Source organism: Echinococcus granulosus, assembly GCF_000524195.1.
Source record: "Echinococcus granulosus chromosome Unknown EG_S00060, whole genome shotgun sequence".
NCBI classification, from domain to species: Eukaryota; Metazoa; Platyhelminthes; class Cestoda; order Cyclophyllidea; family Taeniidae; genus Echinococcus; species Echinococcus granulosus.
This window is the reverse complement of record NW_020170440.1, coordinates 375325-398001: the sequence shown is the minus strand read 5'-3', so window position 1 is coordinate 398001 and position 22677 is coordinate 375325. Positions and strand designations below refer to the sequence as shown.

Below are 22677 nucleotides of genomic sequence, written 5' to 3'. Positions count from 1 at the left end.
AGGTCAGAAAGGAATTAATCGTCCACTAAAAATTAAAAATAATTATTTGAGGTCAATATTTGTTGACAAGTTTAATGGGACAAATTGTATCTCCGAAACCTTAAGGTAGGAGGATTATATTTAACACGAAGTTTTAGTCACACTCAATGAACCACCGCAATTTGGCATTGGGTCATGTGGTCATTTGTAACGGTTCATATCTGCCACTGAAATCTCCTACGTTTTTTGCTATTGACCTAATATTCTACACGAAAAGAAGGCGTCAAATACGAATAGGAATAGAGACGATCAGGTAAATTTTTAAACAGGAAATAATCGAAAAATATTTTAACTAATGATGAGAATTTCCCTAAAAGCGCATGTTTTAGGTGCGTTAATGCTTTGCCTTTAAAATTGCAAAATTTCTAATGGTTAACCTTACTTAATATAACTTTCGTTGCTATTATAGAATGTACTTTGCAAAATAAGAAAAGTGAAGTGTTAGTTGCACTGAGGAAACTAGATGAAAAAAGCAGCCGAAATTCTGTAAACTTGTACTATAATAATATCTCTTTTAGAAAAAAAGACTTGTTAGTTAAGTTTTTGTTTTCGTTTCAGTGCTCACTCGACGCCATGCGCAATTCGAACTGTGGTCATTGGGCTCAGGATAGATAGACGGCCTTGATTAGAGTTGTAACCCTCTCCCTGAAACCGCAGATGGGAACAGATAATGGCGTCATTTACGAGTACTGTATCTAATATTTTCGCTAATGCGCAAATAGTTGGTCAGAAGTTATTCGTTGGGAAGTTGTCAGCACGGATGTGGGACCTGCTGTAGCGTATCATTCGGGTAAATGTTGCAGAATGCCAAACCGCTGAGAAGGTTTCCTAAGAATGAATTTTAATCGAGCTCGGTTCGCAAAAGTTCGACTGTGTACAAACTAAAACGTGCTTTTCAGTAGCAAGCGTATTTGGCATTCGAATCTATTTTTACCCAAAAATTCATTTTGTTGATTTTTAATAGTCTTTTTCTTGAGTAATTAAAGGACTGACAAGGTTTTTTCGTGGCTGGTTAGGTTTTGGTTTGCTATTTCTCAGTTTCTAGTGTATTTTGTCTTTCTGAGTTATGTGCTTAATTTCGCCAATACGGTTAGGTATGTCGTGATTTTCCATCCATATCTAAAATCATAAGTAGGATTCGTAATCATTAAGCCACTGCAAATGAATCTATTGCCTATTCCTTCTCATAAAAAATGCTCTTTTTTAGCCTTTCTGCTTTTCTTTACCTAGCATTTGGAAAATCATTAAATGCTTCAGTTTACTTTTTTTCCGTCTGACTTTGCAGTTGCTATTTGAGCCGCTAATTTGTAAGCACAATCACGTTTTTTGGAATTAGTCTTTCACATTTATACTACTAATCGCTATCATTATTATGCATTATTCCCATATTAGGACTAATGCAGTCTATTTGGGGATATATTTACAGGTGCAATAATAGGTGACTACCTCTTCATTCATGGGGGGATCTCTGGTGCGTCTGGGAAATCTCAAGCTTGCATAAACTCACTCTACAAAATCCAATTATTACCTTTAATTGGTCAATGGACCGAAATAACAACAGCCGACTCCCCTTTTTTAAGCCAGCATCAATGTATCCCCCATCGCTCTAGCGGTTGTCTTTGTTTCGTTGGTAAGTGGTGCTTTCCTCTTTTTTAAAATGTGGTCTAATTTAGTTGATGCCATTGTAACATTAGTAGACTGTTATATGCTTTCTTCTACTTAATTTTATTACTTAGTTTTGATTTCAGGAGGCTGGACTGGTAAAATCAGATCTGCCGGTGTTCACATATTCGATACCGATTCCGGACGTTGGTTACCCCCTGCACTGCATGAACCCCATCTGAAGGGCTTTCCAAAGGGTTCGGGTCTTTCAGGCCACTCATTGGTTCCCATGGCTACGCAAGGGAATCAAGTGGCAGCCCTCGTAATCGGCCGGGAGGGCTCACTACGTACCCAGCGTAGGCACGGTAACGCCTACATTTTGCGTGGTAGGATTTCCCTTTCTTTTTACTTCCTCATTCTAGGTAGAATTAACGGTTTTTCGGACCGAAATGTGAGTGCTGACCTTGGAAGTAACCAGTCATTTGTATACACCGAAATAACCTCTACCACGGCGTCAAGGAGTTACCACACTACCATTGCATTTACTGAGCGTGAAGTGCTCACGGTTGGCGGTCGTGCAACAGGCTTTGTGGAGACTGCCACTACTCCAAGCGAAGTTGTTCTTGATGTCAATAGTGGTCAGTGTAAAGCTGTCGCGCATCTCATAGAGCGGTTTACCAAAACAAAGTCCCCACCTATTACAGAAACCAGACTGAGTCAAATGTAGGTCCTGAGACGAATGAGTGATTTTTTCTCACCGAATGCCTCTAATTCGCCGTTTGTATTGAGTCTAAAAGAAGGTGGGTTGTAGCTTTGTGGTTGACGGTTTCAATCCTTAATAAAATAACGCAGGAGTGTGTAAATTGATTTCCCCATGATGACCGCCAAAAAGATTCAGGATTACCACTATTAGAGTTCATTACTCAATTCCACTGGGTGAGAAAGTTGAATGTCACGCGGATGGGAATGGGCAGGTGAAGTCTCATGTGACTTGACCGCATTAAGTGATTTCTGCTTGTTCTCAACGCACCCTCATTGCTTCTCTGTTGCCTTTTAAGGTAATTAAGAAGCTTCTATGATTAACAAATGGTGGATCGTTTTTATTACCCAGGATGGCTAGGTTGAAAGCTATTTATCATTGGACAGGATGCCTTAATCTTCTTCATTCTTGATGTTTTTCTTGACTTTTTGGTACTGTAGTGGAATACGCGGTCACTATGCTATCGCTGGTGGACAGGGTGTCTTAGTTGGCGGAGGTGAGGGTTTCAATGCTTTGCGGAGCGATCCCGAGGGTGAAGCCTTCATTTGCTTACCTTTCGACTCAAACAGTGTTTTTTCGTGAGTTAAAAACCGTTTTCGACCCGAAAGTCCTGCCATATTCGACCTATTTATTCGTGATTTAAGTGATGTGCAGCAGTTATCATTTGGTTGGAATTTGAAATAACTCACAATGTTGTCTACTTTGAGGGAATGTGCGTCATATCATCTATTTAAGAATTTCTAATATTTGGTGGTCATTTTGATGACTCTTTTTGGATCTTTTGGCAGAAGTTGGAAGGGGCATGCGCGGGAATGAAGGAATGCTTGAAGGTGATTTTTGATTTTACCCCTTCAGCCTTGGTAAAACAAAGGACAGACGATGTTACGCAGTGTGTGCAGTGAATGCAACCGACGGAACAGCTTGGCTGCAAGGTGGTCTAGGAAACCACAAAAAACCCCTCCGTTCACTCGCTCGTCTGATTTGCACTGATTAGAGGAGAGGTGATTTTCCCTCCTGCTTTTCTTTGCTAATACGCATTTTATGGTGAAGGAAACCTCGTTAATCAAAGACTAACTGTTTCATGAAAAGCTGAGTGCTTATTTGGGGGCAAAAGGCTGAATGGCATGTCGCTAGGTGAAAGTCAGCATCGTGTTTTTCCTCGAGTGGTTAACCAATGCTTACATCTGTCCGAGAACGTCTATACGGTGCCGGCGCAATCGTCCTTTCCAAAGCTGCTGATACGGAAGAGGATAGAGAAGTAAGAATTATGTCTAAACGCATAGATTACCATGCCTAAACTGTGCAAGTCCAGTTGCCCCATCAAAAAGTACCATTAAATGCTTTTTCCATTCAAGTCACTCTTGAAAATTTAAGTATTTATTGCATAGGCTTTTGACTCACCCTTTTTACTCGGCATTTGAGTCTCGCGATGTAGCAACGTCATTTTTGAACCAAATTTCTCAGTGAAAGTAGTGGAATAAAAGTATTTTTAGCTGGAAGAGATATAGAGCATTAGAGGTGGGAAGCATAGGGGATTCCGCTCATTGCATATTACTGCCCAATTCTCATTAAAGTCCATAAAACTTAATAACCTGAAAAACAGGTGAGTTTTTTTGTTTTAGTAGAACAAGCTCATTTAAGGGAAAGTTTGTATTAAGATCCACCTCATTTTGGTTGGCTCTTCCTTTGAAGTCGCTTTCTTCCCACCCAGTCAAGCAATGTGACAGGAGGTGGTGTTGCAGCGCCCCGAGACTTCTGAGGACCAAAGAAGGCGTAACACTCGGACAGAATATGCATTGCTGACGCACAGCAGGGCTTGGAGGCTACTGGTATGCCCTAGAAGTTTAAAAGTGGGGCCTGAAGTGCCAGCGTAACCAAAAAGTAGGGTTAGACAAACAACGTACTACTTAGCTTCCCTCCCTTGAGCGTTGTCCCCAGCAATCTTCTTGGTCAATCTCCCGCGTCGGCCATCACAACGCAGTCGGTGCTGTATGGTAGACAACCACCAATCAACCGTGCTATTCGCCGAATTTCCATGCAAGTGAGGAGGTACATGATCCTTCTTGGCACTTCCACTAGATCTGGAGTTCCGTCCTAATCGGAAACTGAATTTGGGGATAATGCGTTCTTTCTGCTTCCGAGTAGAATTTACTGGCACTTTACAGCATGTACCTTTAGCATACCAGATCGTGAGCAAAAAAGAGTCGCTACGCGAGCTGCATTACCTGATTGGCAATTGGTGGAGGATGCAGTTCGGCTGAAAACTTCTTGAAGCGGTTTCATAAGGTGAACCTAAATTTCCAACCTATGATAGCCCGAATTTACACCTTTTTGGTATTAAAGGGAACAGTGGGTAAGCAGAATGATGAATATAAATGCTCTTTTGGGTTAGATGATGAACCCGTTATAAACATTTTTTTGTAAATCACGAAATGCATGGAATTCAGTCCCGCGCCTGGATCTTTTCCGCGGTGATTGGTGGACATTGGTAGTGAGGACTGAGAAATATGAGTGATGTTTGTGTCTACAAGCTGTCCAGGCTACCACACTCAACTTTGCCTATCCGACAGGGGAATCAAACAAGTCTCTGGCGAGGTGGCACGTTAAAATGCCCTCTAATGTAGTTATTAGCTAACTTTGTTTACCAAAAGGTGCTAAATTGCATCTTTTTTAGTCTACTCATCACATTTTAGAACAATTTGAGAATCTTTGCTGCATTTAAAGATAAGGTAAGGCATTAAGTGTTTGCATAACTCCCTTTTTTCCTAATGGGCCACTTGGCGGCTCTGCCATCGTGTCTCTGTCGGGTGATATGGGCTTCGCGCCCTGCTAGTAGTGTCCAAGCCCTGCCATATGTCGACAATACATTTTCCATCCTAGTATTATTTTGTCTTCAGGGAGGACCTGGGGCCCTATATCGGTGACATCGAAAAGGCAACCCGCTAAGGGAATCTTAGCGAGGCGAAAGAAGTGCCTTTTTTGTAGATAGAAGAACCGATGACGACCCCTAACATTGGGACTAAAAATGACGTCCCTCTTTGGTATCCATACCAGTTTCTTGTTCCGCAGGAATGATCTTAAAAGTGAAATGACCTTATGCGTAAATGCAGACCATCTGAAAAAGCTCTCAATGGAGCTGTTTGCCGTATTTGTATGAATTTGTTAACTAAGCGAACACGCGACGCCTCTTCCACCTTTCTATTAGCTGGATAGAAACTAGAGAGAAATGGCTAGACAGCAAAAAAGTGCGAACAAAGTGACGAGGAGGAAGAGACGCAAAACCCTACCTTCCATGGAACTATATTTTACCCCTCGTCATGGAACTCTGCTTTGTGATCAGTGTTCCTACTACTAGCGATAGACTGTGTGACGGACAATAAATTCCCTAGACAGAACGAAACTCCAGATCCAGTAGAATTTTCACGAGGGATCAGTGACGCTGCGGTCGGGCATCTCCCCACTTGCATGGAAATTCGGTGACTGGCACAGTTGGCTCGTGGGTGCTTCCCCTAACAACACGGATTGCGTTGTGATAAATGACACGGGAGTCGCTGACTGAGCAAGGGGAGTGCCAGAACAACGCTTAGGAGGGGCGAGAGGCTATGAAGTTTGCTAATTGTTTGATTCTCGGTTTTGGTAAGGGACCAATGAGGTGCTCGGCCATTGTATATCAGTTGGTCAGCCTGAACTCTAGGCCATGCCATTGGCCCCCCATCTCTGCTGTACATCAACGATATGTATTCCGCCTGAATGTTTCGTCTTCTTTCGTCCCCGGGAAAGCCTCGGGGCGCTACACATATTTGATTAATAAATTGCAAGTTGCGAGTTTTTCCTTTATGTTTAAAGAAGTGGGTGAAATTATGGAAGTTGGCTTTCTCTTAGATCTTTTCGACAACTTGGTTATACTATATATCTGTAGGCGTAATCAACGGGTAAGATTGCAAGTACTTCTAGCGGTTTGAGCACCGCAACTCTAGTGTTTATTTTTTTATATTTTCGGCAATAAAATGGATAATCAATCTTGTATTATGACAGGGAAGGTAGCAATTTTTAATAAGGTGCAAATCCTTCATGTCGCTAACATCCGCAGCTGCCTTTCTTTTGCTACGATCCAATTCGGAAAAAACACGGCTGTTTGACGATTGAGATTGCTAAGTAGAAGTAGAGCTCCTATACAAATCCTTAATTAGGGTATTAAGCATTTTCTTTGGTTAAATTTATGCTCATCGGCCAAACACACCTCTACTTCAATGAAGGATCGCACGTGCAGAAGTAATGCAGACGGTCACTGACTTAACCGCAACCTCGTAAGAATTAATTTAGTAAAAGACTGCCTCATAGATGATGCGAAGGAAAAATTTGGGTAGGAGCTCGAAAGTTTAATATGTTATCAGACCAAAACTGATTACAAATAGCTACGGTAAAACTAAAAAGAGCACAATATTTTGATGATAGGAGATGATTACGCTCAGAACTGCAGGAAGTAATGAAACGCGGCTTTTCACTTAATTCCAACGTGATTTAAATTGGCCAGACACTAGGTCGTGTAAACGCAACTTTGCCTCCGGCCGAGCAAAATGCAATTGGTGCCATTGTGCTGGAATTCGAGTTTTATTATCACTATTTAATATTCTAATGAAGTTCATTAGCCACGTTTTAATACGATTTGATATAACAAAATGAACTTACTGCTAAGTAAAGGAAAGGTGCCCATAATGCGGTCTCCACTGAATGCATGAAAAACAGATTGCATGGGAAATCAGTCGTTTCTGTCAGTTCTTCCTATTTGCCCGTTCAAAAAGTTGTTTTTATGCTGACTAGTGCCTATTTGTTGCAGGAACTTGTGGTAAGAATGCTGCAGCGTTCACTACACTTTGACCATGGAATAAATTAAAGAGAAACAAATCAATTCCTTATCAATGTTTGTTTGAGTGAAACGACACAGAATTCTCAAAAAGTGTTTTGCTTTAAGTGATCCTAAAGCTTGGTCATGTAAGATGCATGGAGTCTATAATTCTTTCACCAAATTAGATACTGTAAAATCTAGCTTTATTTAAGTAAAAGCTCTCAAGTTCGGCGTCATGTGTCTAATTGGAGTTTACGTAGCAATCACAACTGGAATAGTAAATCATTTTTTTGAAAGAGATTTAGAGTTAACAACATGTATTGCATCGGATCACATCGCCGGGTGAATAAGTACCGACTATCGCAACTGCGTTCTTAAACTGCTACTAAACCAATAAAATGTCTACTAATAAAGCGTAAGTAGAAGTAGCTTTAACGCAGGCCCTTTTGAGGTCTCAATCATGCAAATATTGTGATCACCCACGATGCTTAGAACGTGGTCAATGCAAGGGTGGTCAGGAGTTTGATCTCCCTCAAGCACACCGACTACCGCAACCCCACTGTTATCCCTGCAGATGAGAGTGTTGAACGCATAGAACAACCTCGCTTGCGCAAGAGGCGGGTGACGATGAAACAATATGTGGCAGCGGTTCAAAACTATGCGCGGACAACTGATTAGACAAAGGTTAAGGGGGTCGGGTCTACTCCTCAAGACATGGAAGTTAAGATAAAGTGTCCATCTTATTAGTTAGCTGCCAATTTGGACGAGCCCTGTCGGTAATATTCCAGTCTGAGGCTAAAAAAAATATTCTAAAGGCATTTGCTATACAAAGTTTAGTTAAGGGCCTAAGGGAAATTGTTCGACAATGTGCTAAAAGAGAGTTATGATGACTGGTATCAAATGAGTCAACTTTTAACCGAATGAGATGGCCGCTTTTGCAAGACAGCGGCAAAAGAAGGCAAAAATCTTAATTTTAAGGCCAGAGCAGGGAATAGGCCTCCTTCAGTATGCTTACAAAATCTGCAGCAAGGAAAATGCTATTACTCTTTCTACGGCATCAATATTGGGGTCTGCCACTGTTGGCACATCATACCAACAACATCTTTAACTTATTTTTATCAAAAAACTGCTAAGCATTTGTAGATTATGGCAAAATGTCTTTGTCATCCAAGGCTTGCAAACCCATTTGCCGTGCTCGGATTTCAAGCAATTAATAAGTGTCTTGATAAGGCTCTGTTAGTTAATTTAGTTAAAGTTAGAACCAAAAGAAGCAGTTTTAGGACTGCGCGCAATGAATTGATGTTCATTAGCTGTTTTCGGCAATTTATTTTGACTATATTTTGAAATCCAGCTTGTTAGGCACGTTTACTCTAGACCAAACCATGAATTTAAAAAATTAAACCTCTCTCTTTTTTGAACCATGCAGTGGTTTAAAATCCAGCAGAGTGCAAATCCAGTGCAATTTCGGTTTCCAAAATTTTTAATCAACAATTTCCTACTTCTACAACAAATTTTACAATTACAGCTTCTCTGTACTAGGAAGATCCTACTTATTTGCACTAGCCCTCCCCTTCAAATAGTTTGCAAAAATTTAGCTTTCTTGTTTTACTCTGTCGTTATTGAAGCCCCGGGCGTTTTGGTGGCGGCGTCTGGCCACTTTCCTGCCTATACAGCCGTCAGAATGTCGGGTAGAGGTAAGGCTAGGAAACCTGCTGGAGGTAAGAAGCATACGAAGTCTGCCAGAGCGGGATTAGTTATGCCCGTCGGTCGAGTTCATCGTTACCTTAAACTGGGCAGGTATGCCCGTCGCACATCAACTGCAGCCTCTGTCTACCTCTCTGCGGTTATCGAATATCTTGTTGCTGAGGTGAACGAGCTCTCTGGAAATGCAGCCAAAGCCAACAAAAGGTAAGCTTGGGCCGTATTTCGGCCAATTAGATGCATTTTCCACCCTTCTAACGAGTCCAAGTGTCAGATTCGCAATCCTACCATAGGCAGGGTTCTTTATTTCCCACAAACTAAGAACCTTTACATTTGGGTTGCAGGAAGACCATAACTCCCCGTCACATCATGCTAGGTGTGAGAAATGACGCGGAATTGAACGAACTACTAAAAAACGTTCACATTTCCCATGGCGGTGTGTTACCTTGCATTCACCCTTCGCTACTCAAACGCAAACCCTATTCCGATTCCCTCATGGCAACCGCTCACAGTGGAACGGGTGACGCTGTGGTGAATCCCCTACCTGTCACCAACACAACCGCCGCGTCCTCGTCCTCTGCACGGGTTCTCACCGGCACTGCCGCAGCTGCCGGTACCACCTCCGGTGGAATAGCCAGCAATTCCTAAGTCTCGAATATCTCGCCCTCCTCTCGTACCTCCGTCACAAATTTCCGGTACCTTGATCGTCATTGTACACTCCAGCCATTTCTATCCCCATCACCGGCCTTTTTTACTGCGTATGGTTTTGTTTTTTGCGTGTGTTCAACTCGTTTCTTTAGGCTTTTTTCCTGACACGATATGTATTCTCTTTTCAAATAGGCATAATAAAAAATTACTTGATCTACTCATCCCTATCTGCTAGGCGTGCCTTCAAGTAAAAACATGTATTGGTGGTATAAAATGGAGCCGTAAGGGATACTGGGCGGGAAGAGGGAGGAGGAGGGAACTAATCAGCCTTCTCCCAGTCTTGTTCCTGTTGTGAGGAGCTGCCGCGTCAGGATCTCATACATCATCCGTTTCCGAATGTTTGGCATATCCTCCTGAAAAGGTAGAGAAGGTTCCACGCTTAGAAGAGATTGATCTTGTGACCCATGGGGTTTTTCGCTTTGGGCCGGTCGAGTGTGGATAAAACCACTAACTTGAAGATGGGGTAGAGTGGACAGCAGAACCCCGAACAATTGCGGACTGTGCTTCATTAGTTTGTAGACACAATCAGATCAGCTGAATGCTTGATAGAGGTGATGGTTCTCCAAGCAAGTCATATTAATTGTTAAACTTGCTGAAGGTAATCAACGGAAAACGGCTTGTAGCTTCACACTATCCACGCCCATGTGACGAAGGTGGTGTTAACGTTGCTGCTAGTAGGTGGTCCTTCCATCAAGGGCAAAAGCGCTGTCATAGCGCAGACAACTACCTCATTGGTGATTATCGGAGAGAAATGATCCTCCTAAACCAGGTTAGGACCATAAATGGTGAAACTGAAGTGTGCACGAGTGAGCAAGGTAACCTACAATCTATGAGTTCACCGTCTAGGAGGTTACTCGAGTCTGGTCGAGTAGAGGGCAGATTGCCAAACTGGTCATTGGAAGAGAGTGGAAAGTTGGGTACGTGTGTGTGCGTGTGGTTACTACGATCAAACCTTCGGACACCACTCATGATGGCGCCCATCTCACCTGAGAGAAGGTGAATTCAGCATCACGGGACAAGAACTCCGCGTAGGTGCAAAGAAAGACGCCGCAGTCGGAACCATTACTTTGCTGTGGCACAGATGTCTACGGAGTGGAAAGAGTGGAAGTTGGCTAGTCACTTAGTAGAGTTCACAGGCAAAAAAGGCAACAATAAGGAAGGCAGGGGGACATACGCCCATATTGATCTTCCTCCATGTGGACATCGCCTCTAGTGGCTTCTGGAGTTTGTCTTGGCTCTCGGCGTTCAGATAATTCCTGAAAGAATGATGAAAAGCTAGTGTCGTATTATGACAACCCACCTCTACACCACCCGAGACGGGATTAGTAAGTGCACATAGGAAGACCTTATGCTGACAATTCCATGCCAACTGACGGAAAGATGCTTCCGCCCTTCGAAACGGAACCATGCAGATTACAGCATTACCGAAAACAGGTTTTGTCGAAGAGAGGTTGTGGCTTGTTTATGGGTAATGTTGGACAAGGCTTCAGTTCTGGTAGGAGATCACGATTAATTCAGGTGGAAGAATGAAATTGAACTGACTGAGATAGACTGCCAAGATAAAGAGGATGCCTAGCAAATCTATGCACATTTTTTTACAAAGGTCAAGCGAGGGTCCAAGGAGAAGTGTTTGGCGATGTGCTGAAAGAGAGGTATTGTAAATGTTTGATGGTCCAATGCTGATATGTTTGAACTCTCGCCTTCACTGACAAGCACATCACTTCCAAAACCATTCCATCACTGCTTGAAACTGTGGTAAGCATTCAATTCAACTCAGCAAACAGTGGGATAGGGTAATTCAACCGAGCTGCCACACCGTCAACACGTCAGAACTGGATTACATACACCTGTAATTCACGGAGAATAATGACTAGGTTAAATTTAGATATACTGATCAGCTAAATGTGCTAAAATTTGATAAGCTACAGGCGAAAAGCTGTAACCAAGGGAAGCACGAACTGGATGTAATGGCAGAAGGATATGTAGTGAAAAAACCAAGGCTTGAGAGACAAGGCAACGAACAACACCGATTCTTTGAAGGCTTTGTTGGTCCATCACTTCTGACTGAATATTTTTATAGGAGTCAAATTTATCATTTTTTTCCAATTTCTTGGAGACCAAACAAAAAGTACGTGTCAGGAATTCTGCTTGATGAAATTCGCAACAGCTCATATTTTTTTAAAGAATGCCAGATGCCTGATTTCTGCAATCCTAAAATCCCCAAAGAGATAAAACCAGAGACAAAATAAAATACAATCATCAAAGTTAGTAAAGGATTTTACTCCTAACACGAAAGACGTATAGTAGTATCTCTAATGAGAGCAAAGAATATGTGATCGCAGTTAAATTAAACAAGCCTCACATGCTGACAACTTAAACCCATTATACAACCATACAACGCGCATCCCGGCTACTTCAGTCATTGTACTTAGACGGTAAGCTCCACGTGAGAAATGGCATTTAAGGGCTAATAAACTCTGAAATGGGCTTCAAAATGAACACGACTGCTATTTGGCTTGCGGTTATTACGCAGACAGTAAGTGCTCGATTGCTTTACAAGGAGCAAAGGTGTGTGCAGACAGAACATCCTCCGACGGAAAACCCGCATGTAAAACTTACAAAAGTGCATCCAAACAGCGGTCATTGACACCACCCATGGAGTCGTAGTAGGAAAGGGTTTTCTTTCGCAAATCAATAGCCTAAGAGGGAGAAATATCGAAGAACTTGACAATAAGAAATGTGATGAACCCCAATCCAATTTCTTGGAAATTTGATGCTACTTAATTAGATGCTAAGTAGACAGTGTGAATAAACCGCAAAACTACTAAAACTCGTTCCAAAGAGTTTTGCAATTTCATATTTCTAACATTTAAATTCAGAAAGTGAAAGGAATGGTGATATACTTTCTGGATATTTAAGGAGTTTCATTATAGCAAGCAATCGTCAGACACTATTAAATGTTAATTTTCTCTTTTACGACCACATACAGGATTGAAGAGAGGAACGAAACGCTGCCCCAAAGGCAGCAATGGTGGCACTAATTTGCATGAAAGTGAGGCAGCAGAGAGGAACGTACCACGAGACACCAGTGAATAGTGCGATCATGAATGGGAACTAGGATGAGATCGTACTCAAAGAGGTTAATGGAGCGCGTCCACCGGCGCACGCCCGCATAGCCAGGGCCTGAGGTGAGTTTGGGGTAGAAAAAGCTGTTCATCGTCGCTACCCTCAGTGCGCCCATCAGCGCTGCCACCACCGCCTGTCGACTGCGGTGGGCGAGCATTTGGAGGTAGAAGTTGATCACCATGTCGTTGAGCCAATTCGTGCCTGTGAGGGTGATTAACTCGCGTCGTGTCACTGCCAGTCGGTAGCTGTTCACTAACACTGTCTCCTCTTTTGCGTCTGCCAATCGCAGCATCACTTCCGCGTTCTGCGACTCTGTGAGCACTGAAAGGACCAATGGATGAAAAGTGCTTATGAGGTCGAGCAACACTCATCAAATTGTATTTCATCTACCCTCACTCAAATCTTATTTGTCCCCGAACGCATTGCAGTGAGATGCAATTAAAGCATTATTAAAACAAGCTCCAACAAATTCACAATATAAATCGCCCATGTGTTTTTACCTCATGTGGGGGCATTTTGACAGTACTGGAAGAAACAACCTCAAATTAAAAATATGGCCACGAAGGCTTAGTAAGCCGTAAAACTCGAAAGTTATCATGAAATAGAGATTGATCAGAAGCTCAGCTGTGAGATGAACATGCGGGGAGGGAATGTTGGTATAGCAACTGAAATATACCTAGAACGGTTAATTAGAGCTACGTATGGACAAGATGAGGGCTATAACCTTCTTTACACAAAGAATATTTCGAACAGGTTAGCTTTCTGCAAGGTAACCGTAGTAGGCGACACCATTACAATTCTTATCACAATCAACTCCTGTGGCCCGAACTGACAAGTCAAGACGTATGTAGATTACACTATTAAAAGCTAATTGACTCAAGATCTCAAGTAATTTTACAAATCGACTTAAAAGTTAGAGCTATTAAAGACAGCAGTGTGTGCATAACAAACCCGGAAGTGCTGATTTAACTGGACGTTTGTAGGGCAATTCCTGAGGAATAGGTTGTGGTTGGAGGTAGGGGTCCTGAAGGACAGGCGGCGTTCGCAGGAGGCAGGACAGACGCATCTCCAACTCGTTTATTTTCGCTTCCTCCGACGCTTTCCTCTGTAATGGAGAAGGAGGAACAGAATGAGTACACTCAATTGGCATGTAGCCCTATCTCACGCTCTTAATGTACCCGATTATTCCAGAACCTGATCTCCTCCTCCAATTGTACTCGCTTCTTCTCTCGTCGGCTCGTGGAGGATGCAACGGCGGTGGTGAGATTGGAAAGCCAGCCCTTGGAGAGGTAGGGGGTGTTGCTCACCCGCGAGCACCAATCATCGGCCGCCGGAGAGGTCGCTGTCACTGTCATGCTCGTCACTGTCGTGGCGCCTGACACTGGAATGACTAAGGAGTGACGAAAAATGAGTAATATTCACAAGCATAAGGAGAAATCCGGTAGTTTAATATGGTCTGATTACTTTTAAAGTCCGATTACCATGACTGACTTCGGTTATGCATAATTCATGCGAGAAAGAATTGAGGTGGGTGGAAATGCTCAAGATTTTATGCGAGTCAGCAAAAGTTTGGCGTGGTCACTGTCTCACACGTTTTAATTAGTTGTGCAGAAGATAGATAGAACAGTTGAGCGGACTACGCCACTTGGACAGAACGAGTCTGGTGGAGGATCTGGCGATACTCCTCGACCATCACAACCCATGGTCGACAATTAATGAGCTGAAGGGAATTTCAAGAATTAAACATTTGCCAAAATGGCTGTAAATTAAGTAGACCGGATTGGTCCGTAAAGACTGCTCGTCATATCATATGCACGATGGAACAAGTAGAAGTGAAAAATTATAATTTTCAACAACCTATCGGACATAAACTCCTTGTAATCGAGTGTGCACCACTTATATGTAAATAAGCAATTATAGCAGAGGTAATACGTCATGAAATCAATAAGGAATAAGAACAATTCGAAATTTTGAAATGAAGTGTGACTTACTAGATGCCGACTTCGATTGAGTACCTGAACTAAAATAAAAGTGTATTATGAAATTCCCGCCACAGACATACTTGTAACAGCTAGGCAGATATAAAAGAGGCGAAAAATAAAATAACTCGAAACATCACACAGTATCCGTGACAGATAGACAACTAACAGATGTAACGTAAATGTGAACGATTGCTTTCACAAAGGGACAGAGCACATAAGAACGGAATAAAGAATGAGAAAAGGGCATAATTCCGATAAAATACTAACCAAGACGCCTTTGCATTGGCTGTCAAAGGGTGGGAGTCGAAGGACACCAAGCCAGAACTTGCTATATCCAGCAAATGCTTGTATTCGCCTACACTTAAATCTGCTAGGGAATTCTCCATGGAAATAAAGGGTTTTCGGAACCTCGGATTAGCATTGGTTCCCTAAAAAGAGTTGGGTTGTTAATTTTGATGACATTCTTAACGTATAGAGGGCAATAAATGAAGTTACCGGAGATATCACAAAGGATATATCCGGGACAGCATCGGGATCTGGAGGCACAAAAGGCTTTTCAGGGTCATTTTTCCCAAAAAGCTTCGAATAAAGAGTAGCTGGTCTTAATTCAAGTCTAGAATTAAAGAGAATATTCAGGTCATTATAGTACTTAGTCCGATATGCCTCCTCAAGTCACCGAAACATACTTGGGTATCTTAGGGGGAAGATGGCAGAGAAATTCCTCCGATTTTCGTGAAGTATTTACGCTACTTTGAGATTGAGAAGCTGCACTAACGTCACTGTTAAAAGACCTCGTTTGTTTAAGCATCGCAAAGTAGCAGGCACCAAATGCGACAATTTTGCGCAAATCAACAGCCTGCAAAAAACCAAACCAAATTTGACCACAAATTACATTCGTCAATAAGGTAACATCATCAACAACTTAAACTGAAAATATCCTGTTTATTGTACTAAAGGGCTTTATTTGCAGGACTAGTCAAAATGTTCGTAAGGAACTTATATTAACTAAAATAACTTCAGTTCTTGTACATCTTGAGTGTAAAAGAAGGATATTTATGTGTCAGTTTCATTAGCAAGTTTAGATGCATGGTACTCATTACGTTACTTTTTGACAGGCGTTTCATTGGTTCAAGTAAAAACTGATTTAGATTTCATTTTTATCAAGCATGCGAATTGTATGCGCATGCACAAATTCATTCCTTTATGTGACGTGCAATTCCCACTTTGCTACCTCTATGGTGTTGTGGCTTTTACTTTTTTCATTTGTAAGAATCAAAGTATCCGCCTTGAAACCCTTTCAAAATGATGACAGACTTCATTAAATGGTTGCTTCGCCTTATGTAGCAACCTACGTAGCAACGCCTACAACAATAATTTGCGAATGTTCGCTTTCTCTGAATGCTTACTTTATAATGCTAGGTTCAGTCACCCCATCCAAATGAACATTATTGATTGCTCCATTGCGAATCGTGGCAGGGGTATTCTTCCACACGTTCATTGGTTTTTATTTATTTTCAACAAAATGCACTATTTCACCGCTTCAGGTCAAGCCTTATTCCGCTATTCACTTCTCAAAATTGTTGCATCTTCCTTCAATTTGTAATATTCTCCTTAATTGCTTTAATTATATGCTCTATAACTTCAGTGGAGACCTCCTTTGGGACAAGGGACATGCCCAACTTGGTCAACGGTTCTACCAACTCTTGCGGATCCACATCCTCGGGTTCGCGAAACTCTTCCCTCACCTTTTGTCCATAATAGACTCGTTGCCCACTGGCTGTATTCGTCCTCAGCCATTTACGGCACTCCTCAAACATTCGCTCATTCCACCCTGCCTCTTCCAACTTGCCAGGAAGGTAGTTGGCTATCACACGCTCAGCACCTGTTGTCTTCAAGACATTCTCCACTCGCTCGGCTTCCACCTTCTCCATCGCGGAATCACACTTGCCTGGACGTACAAGAGGCTCTACCAGACCCGCCCTGTCCATCTCTTCCCTTGTTCCTACAGTGCACCATAGATTTATCGATTTTTCTCCTTGTTTTTAATTGGTGCGGGTAGATGTGCGTATGTGTAGATTTTGTAGGAGCCGACCAATGGAAGAAGCGGCGCTTTTAATCCAAAAATAGCCCTTTTTGACGATAGAAAATGTACAATACGAACGATAGTGAAGTAGATAGGTGGGGGTCAACCAGAAAGGAAGGATGTTGATCATATTTTATAGGTTGATAATAACAGATTTCAGACGGTAAAACTGTGTCGAGGGTAGTCGACCAATCCTAGTTGATCACCCTGCTCACTAGTTGGAAGAATCCAAAATCTGCGGAATTGGCGATTTCGTATCCAGAAGAAGAGCATTATTGATGCCACGACGAAGGGTGCCATTACGGTTGCAGCGATGAAGACTCCGTAGATGGGACTCACTGGACCGCGGTCAAAGTAAAACGCAAAATGAGACTACTGTGATGCTCCAATTTTGTCAAGGATAGTGACTGATTCGTAAAGCTGCTTGTCATGTAAAAATGTTGTGGTACTATTTCCTCAGTAGAGGAGCGCTGTTTTACGTTCGCATTTTACCCCACCCCCACCAAAGTTTAATTTAAAAAGTTCAAGTTTATATTTGCCCGGCAATTAAATCCACTTTTAAATTCTATTTCAAACCCTCCTTTTGAAAGCGGATAAAATTGAATATCGCAAGATTTCACAATGAAGCAGTAAAAATTCATTGATATCCAATGGCTCTGTTAAAAATAAGCAATGAAATACAGTAGAGTTAAGCAAAAAAGGCTTTTCAAATCCTCTTTCCTGAGAGAGAAAGAGTAGTATAGGTGATTTGATGGGTGCTGAATGGATGAATGAAAGAAAGATGATTAATGCGACGCCTAGGCATCGTATTTGGGATACTGAGAGGAGACCAGCTGGAGGCCATCCGAATCCCCCGACGTGGGGATCCAAGCCTTTTTCGCCTGGTAGCGACGACAATAGAAGAGACCAGTGAAGGTGGTGATTATTATTGGGAGGATAATCAAACAGCCCAGAAGGAAGCCGGTCATGAAGCTATCTAGAAGACCGAAAATCCCTACTGCTTTAGCAGATCGTCTAGGACTATGTAAAATATGGAAGTTCACCATTTTCAACTCTCTTAACTTAATGACATACATAAATATACCATAGTATCTTCTGCAGGCTGCTTCTTTCATTCGAAATTCGGCCACTTATTTTCCGTTTAAAGTCGCTAATGAAGGCTTTTGTAAATTCAATGAAATAATGCAACGCAACTCTCATTAGCTTTAATCAACCACAAAAAATATGTAATATGACAATTATGCGTTTAACTCTCAGTTTTGGCAACAGACCGCCTGGAGATCCACCACTGTAAGTCTCCTGCTTGGCCTGGACTTTGAGCCATACCATCAATCCCTAGATCTACTGCAAGTCAAAAATACATATACCGCCCAAGGGTAATACCTTCTTTCGTCTTCAGGGAAGTCTCGAAGTACTGCATAGGTGGCAAGAGAGATGTTCTATACTAGTGTATAACGTCTGCTTTTGCTATCAGGCCAGTCTCGGGGCAGTACATCGGTAGCAGAGAAAAGCGAACCCAGTCTTAAAGGACAACCATGCTAATTTCTACGGCTAAGTGATAAATCTTGGCGGGGCAGAAGAAGGGCATATGTTGCGGGTGGGAGAATATGTGACGACCCTTAACAGAGGGCGTCAGCAGGAAAGCCACTATTAAATGAAGAGACACTAGCCGTGAACCATTTATAAAACACTTTGTTACGAAGCTGTCTGCGGTAAATGTATGAAGATATCAAATATGTGAATTCGCAGTAAATCTTTTACCTCTCTAATAGCTGGATATAACGGAGATAGAAATACCTGGGCAGCACTAAAGTGAGAACACAGAACTGCGTTAACTTTGCCCTTTGTTATACGACTTCTCCTTTAGCTCAGTACTCCCACGATTAGCGGTAGATACGTGTGGCCGTCAGCACATTCTCCCGTCCCTACTTCACTTCCCATACAGGTCGAAACTCTAGACCTAGAAGAATTGTCAATAGGGGCCAGTGGCGTTGAGATCAAGTACCTCCCCAGTGACTTGAAATCTCGATGACTGGCACGTTGGCTAACGGGTGCTTGCCCTATAGCACCGTCTACGTTGTGAAGGCTGAGGCGGGAGGTTGAGAAATGGGAGCACTGGAGACGATGCTCAAAAGGGGAGAGGAGCTATGTAATGCTTTTAGTGTTTGTTTAACTCTCGATTTCCGTAACTAGCAACTTTGGAGCACTGCAACTGCACTTCTCCCTGGCGGTCTGGCCTTTTAAGCATGCCAGTAGCCTTCTGGCCCTACTATACGTCGCCGCTGCATATTCTCCCCAAGTATTCTGTCTTCTTTCATACTCAGGTAAGTCCCGGGTTGCTACATTTGGCCAGTTTTACCACGCGTACCCATTTTTTCATGCTACATATAATTTTAAATGATTTTTTAAATGCAGCTTAGCATAGGCGGAAGTCTGTAAAATTTGCCCAAACCGAAGTCTTCTTTGGTCGATTTGGGAGTTCTTCGGATAAAACTTTCAAGGATTTGGTCTTACAATTCTCTCTTACTAAGTAGAGGACTTCCTTTCAATCTATCATGACACCGAGAGGTTCAATAATCCATCTGAATGTTTGAACTGCTTTAAATTGTGCTGAGCTGAGTACTGAATGCATAGCAATCTCAGTTTGAATTTTCGCGAAATTCACGAGAGCATGACATATACATGTAGCATTGGAAACTCACGGTAGCAGTCTCGACCAGGCAGGAGTTTCCCGGTCACAAATCCGTCCGAGTAGAATCTGTTACATTCACACGAGTAAGTGATCCCGTCCCAAATACAACTGGCTGATGGAGAACAGTCGTGTTTGTGTGCTTCACAGACGTCGTAGTCTAGGCAAAAATTATTGAAAAAAACTCAAGCCTAGAATTGGGATGTAAAGATGTCCTAAGATACATTTTGTTTATCACCATTACATATTTGCTGCAATGTAGTATTTATTCGTTCAGTTAGCCCCCGGTTTAGGTAAAGAGTTATTGAGGAGCCCCACTATTGTACCTCAGCCAGACGGTCTAGCCTCTGGGCCATGCCAGTAGCCCCTCAACCCATCTGTACATTGACAATGCATATTCTACTCGCGTATTACGTCTTCTTTCCTCTTCAGGAAAGCATCAGGCCGATACATTTACATCTACATCATTGAAGCCTGCGACCCAAGCAGCACATGATGGATAAATACCACGTAAGTCGGGGCAAAGTAAAAGGCAATTTGAGGATAGAAAAAGACTTACTGGTAACAGAGATGGTCTCACCGGAGTCGAAGTCAATGTTATATGTGGATGATTCTATGTGTCGCCTCACTTCGGATTCTCGTAACGCTTTAGCATTGTCACCAGGATCAAATTTGAGCATTGTAGTAACTCTAACTCCCTCTTGGTTACCCACAAGAATCTTATGATACTCCTGAAGGTCACAATCCATAAAAGCGGTCGCGATGGTTGGATTTGGACCCCGCAGAATGGAGGCTGTTACCTAAGTAGATAAAAGTAATAGCGCTTGCGAGTTGCCAGGACCGAGAGTATTTCCAAGCAAAGGTCACGGCGTGATTTAAAGCTTCATCGGCTCATAAGTTACGTGCACTGACTTGTATGAGGCATGAAAATCATTTTTTCCGGGAGAACTTTAGTGGGTCTCACTTGATTGCAAGCGGCATAGGCGAGGAGCGGCTTTGACTTGTTTTGCTTCGACCAATCCACCAGTTTCCCATTCTCATAGAGATTCATTGAGAGTTTAATCCAAACCGCCACTAAACGTAAAACAAATTTGTTTACTAAATTCTGCATGAAGTTCGGTACGTATACATCTTTTTACAAGCCTATCAACGGTTATGCAAAGCTTCATTTCTGTTTACTTTTAAAAGTAATGCCTCCGTAGGCAAAGCAAAGGGTTGAAAAACACCAATTAATCAAGTTTTGGTAGCAAAGAAAGATTGATAGCTAATTTATTCTCTACAATGCGACTTGGGGTACTAATAAAGTGGCAGCAAGGAAAATGAGGAGGAGATGACGTACCCCGAGAACAATTCGCGCCGACATAATTTTCGGAGCAGTAGCAAATGGTGGTGATGGGACCTTGGTCACAAACGCCTCCATTTTCGCACTGATCCTTTGTGCACGCAGTTGGAAGCTTGACTATTTCTGATGGAAGAGAGCACAATGAACTATGTCAATTAGACTACGGATTCTTATTTTAAACGCATTATCACTGAACTTTTTATGATGTCTCCATCACTAATCCCATACACACTGAGCCCTGGCGTGGCGTTTAAGGGTAGTTCCAGACCAAGTGTCAAAAATCTGTCAAAAATGTTTTTTTTTCTAATTTTAAATGGTGGATCCACTTACTCGTGTATTAGGCGATTTTTAGATGGCTTACCCAGCTCGCAGAACTCGCCGGTGCGATCTGGTGGACAGAAGCAACTAGCCTTGCCGGAGGGAGAGACTAGGCAGAGGCTCCTGCCTTGACATTTGGGGCAGATCGCGCGATTTTCCGGTTGCTTGGCTGTCTCTTCCTGTGTCCGTTTTATCTCGTCCTCGAATAGCGTGGTATTTTCGGTTGAAGTGTGTGGAGCCAATGCACTCTCATTCTGTTCCCTGGTACCCATTACCAGTGCCACCAAGCAAATCCAAGTCAATACTGTTGATTGGAAGGAGGAAAGTATGACTTTTTGAAGTCTTCATCAATTTTTTTTGACGCATACATGAGACTGTCTTCCGATATTAGCTTAAATGGCTTTGTGTATTTTGGCTGAAGGAATGCAACTACATGAAGCACTAAAAAGCTACTCAAATTATGACGCACTCCCTTTGTTTGAGTTTCGCTTCCAAATTTTTGGCACATATTGCATCTAATCAGAGAGAGTGACCCTGGAAACTATTAGATGTAGGGAGGAGGGAAGGATGTAAGGAAAACCGTGGAAGACTTACACAATCGCAGGAAGTGAAAAGGTAGATACGAAGGTATAAAGGTCATTCCAGACTCCTTGAGTGCCAAGACGGAGAGTGCTCTTGCCTGCCTTAAAGCCTATTGATTGCGATGCCTCTGCTGGTACTGTTGCCGCTGCAATTGGTGATTGGTGCTGCACGTTGTTTGGTTGTGAGAGGAAAGTATGGATATGTGTGTGTGCGTTTGAGTGCACGTCACAAACAAGTTTTGCGTGAACACTGCAACTGCCTTGTGGTAAAGTTACAAACTAAAATGAAACAATGCATGTAAGCTGTCATAATTGCTATTTGAATGCACCAGAAAGTGGAGCAAAATGATTTCCCATGACAGTAGATTTGCCACCTCCGTTATGCTCCACACACGACATATGCAAAAGAATGCGATGAAAGTGTAGCACTACATTTATCATCTTTAGCATGTTTCCAAGAAACTAGTAACTGGTGAAATGCCATTAATACATGACCAGGGTAATGCGCTAAAAATTCAGCAAAATGTACTTAGGTCGGTGTTTGCATAAAAATTCCCCTAGTGAGAATATTCTTTTAGTAGAGCAATTTCAGTTACTATGTCGTCTAAATACCCTAATATTGTGTCCAATATCTGCAAAAGATTGCTTGCAATTGAGCATAGGGTTTTTGTTTTGATGGGGTGGAAACGGAAGCATATTATTAAACTTAATCATTTGTGTCATCTGACTTTGTATGCACTTACTACGATGCAATAACAGGCTGTTTGCTTTGATGCACATTAATGTAGCGCCCTGAGACTTCTCTCAAGACGAAAGAAGCCATAATACTCAGGCAGAACATATGTATTCAGCACAGAGAAGGTATTTGGGCTACTGGCACGACCCGAAAAACAGTCTGTC

The 22677-nt window shown here is 42.3% G+C and overlaps 4 protein-coding genes across 4 annotated transcripts; 2 read left to right on the top strand and 2 right to left on the bottom strand. All coding sequences in view use genetic code 11, as the record gives it.

Annotated features, from left to right (window-relative positions):
* Window positions 1-696: 696 nt before the first annotated feature.
* EGR_06626 (Kelch domain-containing protein 9) lies at window positions 697-3395 on the top strand (the record flags this gene model as incomplete). The annotated part of the gene is made up of 6 exons (XM_024495875.1): window positions 697-730; window positions 1466-1669; window positions 1788-2027; window positions 2064-2364; window positions 2842-2979; window positions 3257-3395. The coding sequence occupies 6 exons, from the start codon at window positions 697-699 to the stop codon at window positions 3393-3395; spliced, it is 1056 nt and encodes a 351-aa protein (XP_024349733.1).
* Window positions 3396-8928: 5533 nt separating this feature from the next.
* Window positions 8929-9596, top strand: EGR_06625 (Late histone H2A.L3; the record flags this gene model as incomplete). Its single annotated transcript, XM_024495874.1, has 2 exons — window positions 8929-9155; window positions 9293-9596. The coding sequence occupies 2 exons, from the start codon at window positions 8929-8931 to the stop codon at window positions 9594-9596; spliced, it is 531 nt and encodes a 176-aa protein (XP_024349732.1).
* A 323-nt stretch (window positions 9597-9919) lies between these two features.
* EGR_06624 (Sentrin-specific protease) lies at window positions 9920-16752 on the bottom strand (the record flags this gene model as incomplete). The annotated part of the gene is made up of 11 exons (XM_024495873.1): window positions 9920-10009; window positions 10643-10741; window positions 10831-10912; window positions 12276-12355; window positions 12733-13103; window positions 13734-13887; window positions 13961-14172; window positions 14439-14502; window positions 15260-15377; window positions 15451-15620; window positions 16405-16752. The coding sequence occupies 11 exons, from the start codon at window positions 16750-16752 to the stop codon at window positions 9920-9922; spliced, it is 1788 nt and encodes a 595-aa protein (XP_024349731.1).
* Window positions 16753-17644: 892 nt separating this feature from the next.
* On the bottom strand, window positions 17645-21468 carry EGR_06623 (Crumbs protein; the record flags this gene model as incomplete). Its single annotated transcript, XM_024495872.1, has 6 exons — window positions 17645-17823; window positions 19550-19696; window positions 20096-20336; window positions 20501-20610; window positions 20876-21001; window positions 21240-21468. The coding sequence occupies 6 exons, from the start codon at window positions 21466-21468 to the stop codon at window positions 17645-17647; spliced, it is 1032 nt and encodes a 343-aa protein (XP_024349730.1).
* Window positions 21469-22677: the final 1209 nt, after the last annotated feature.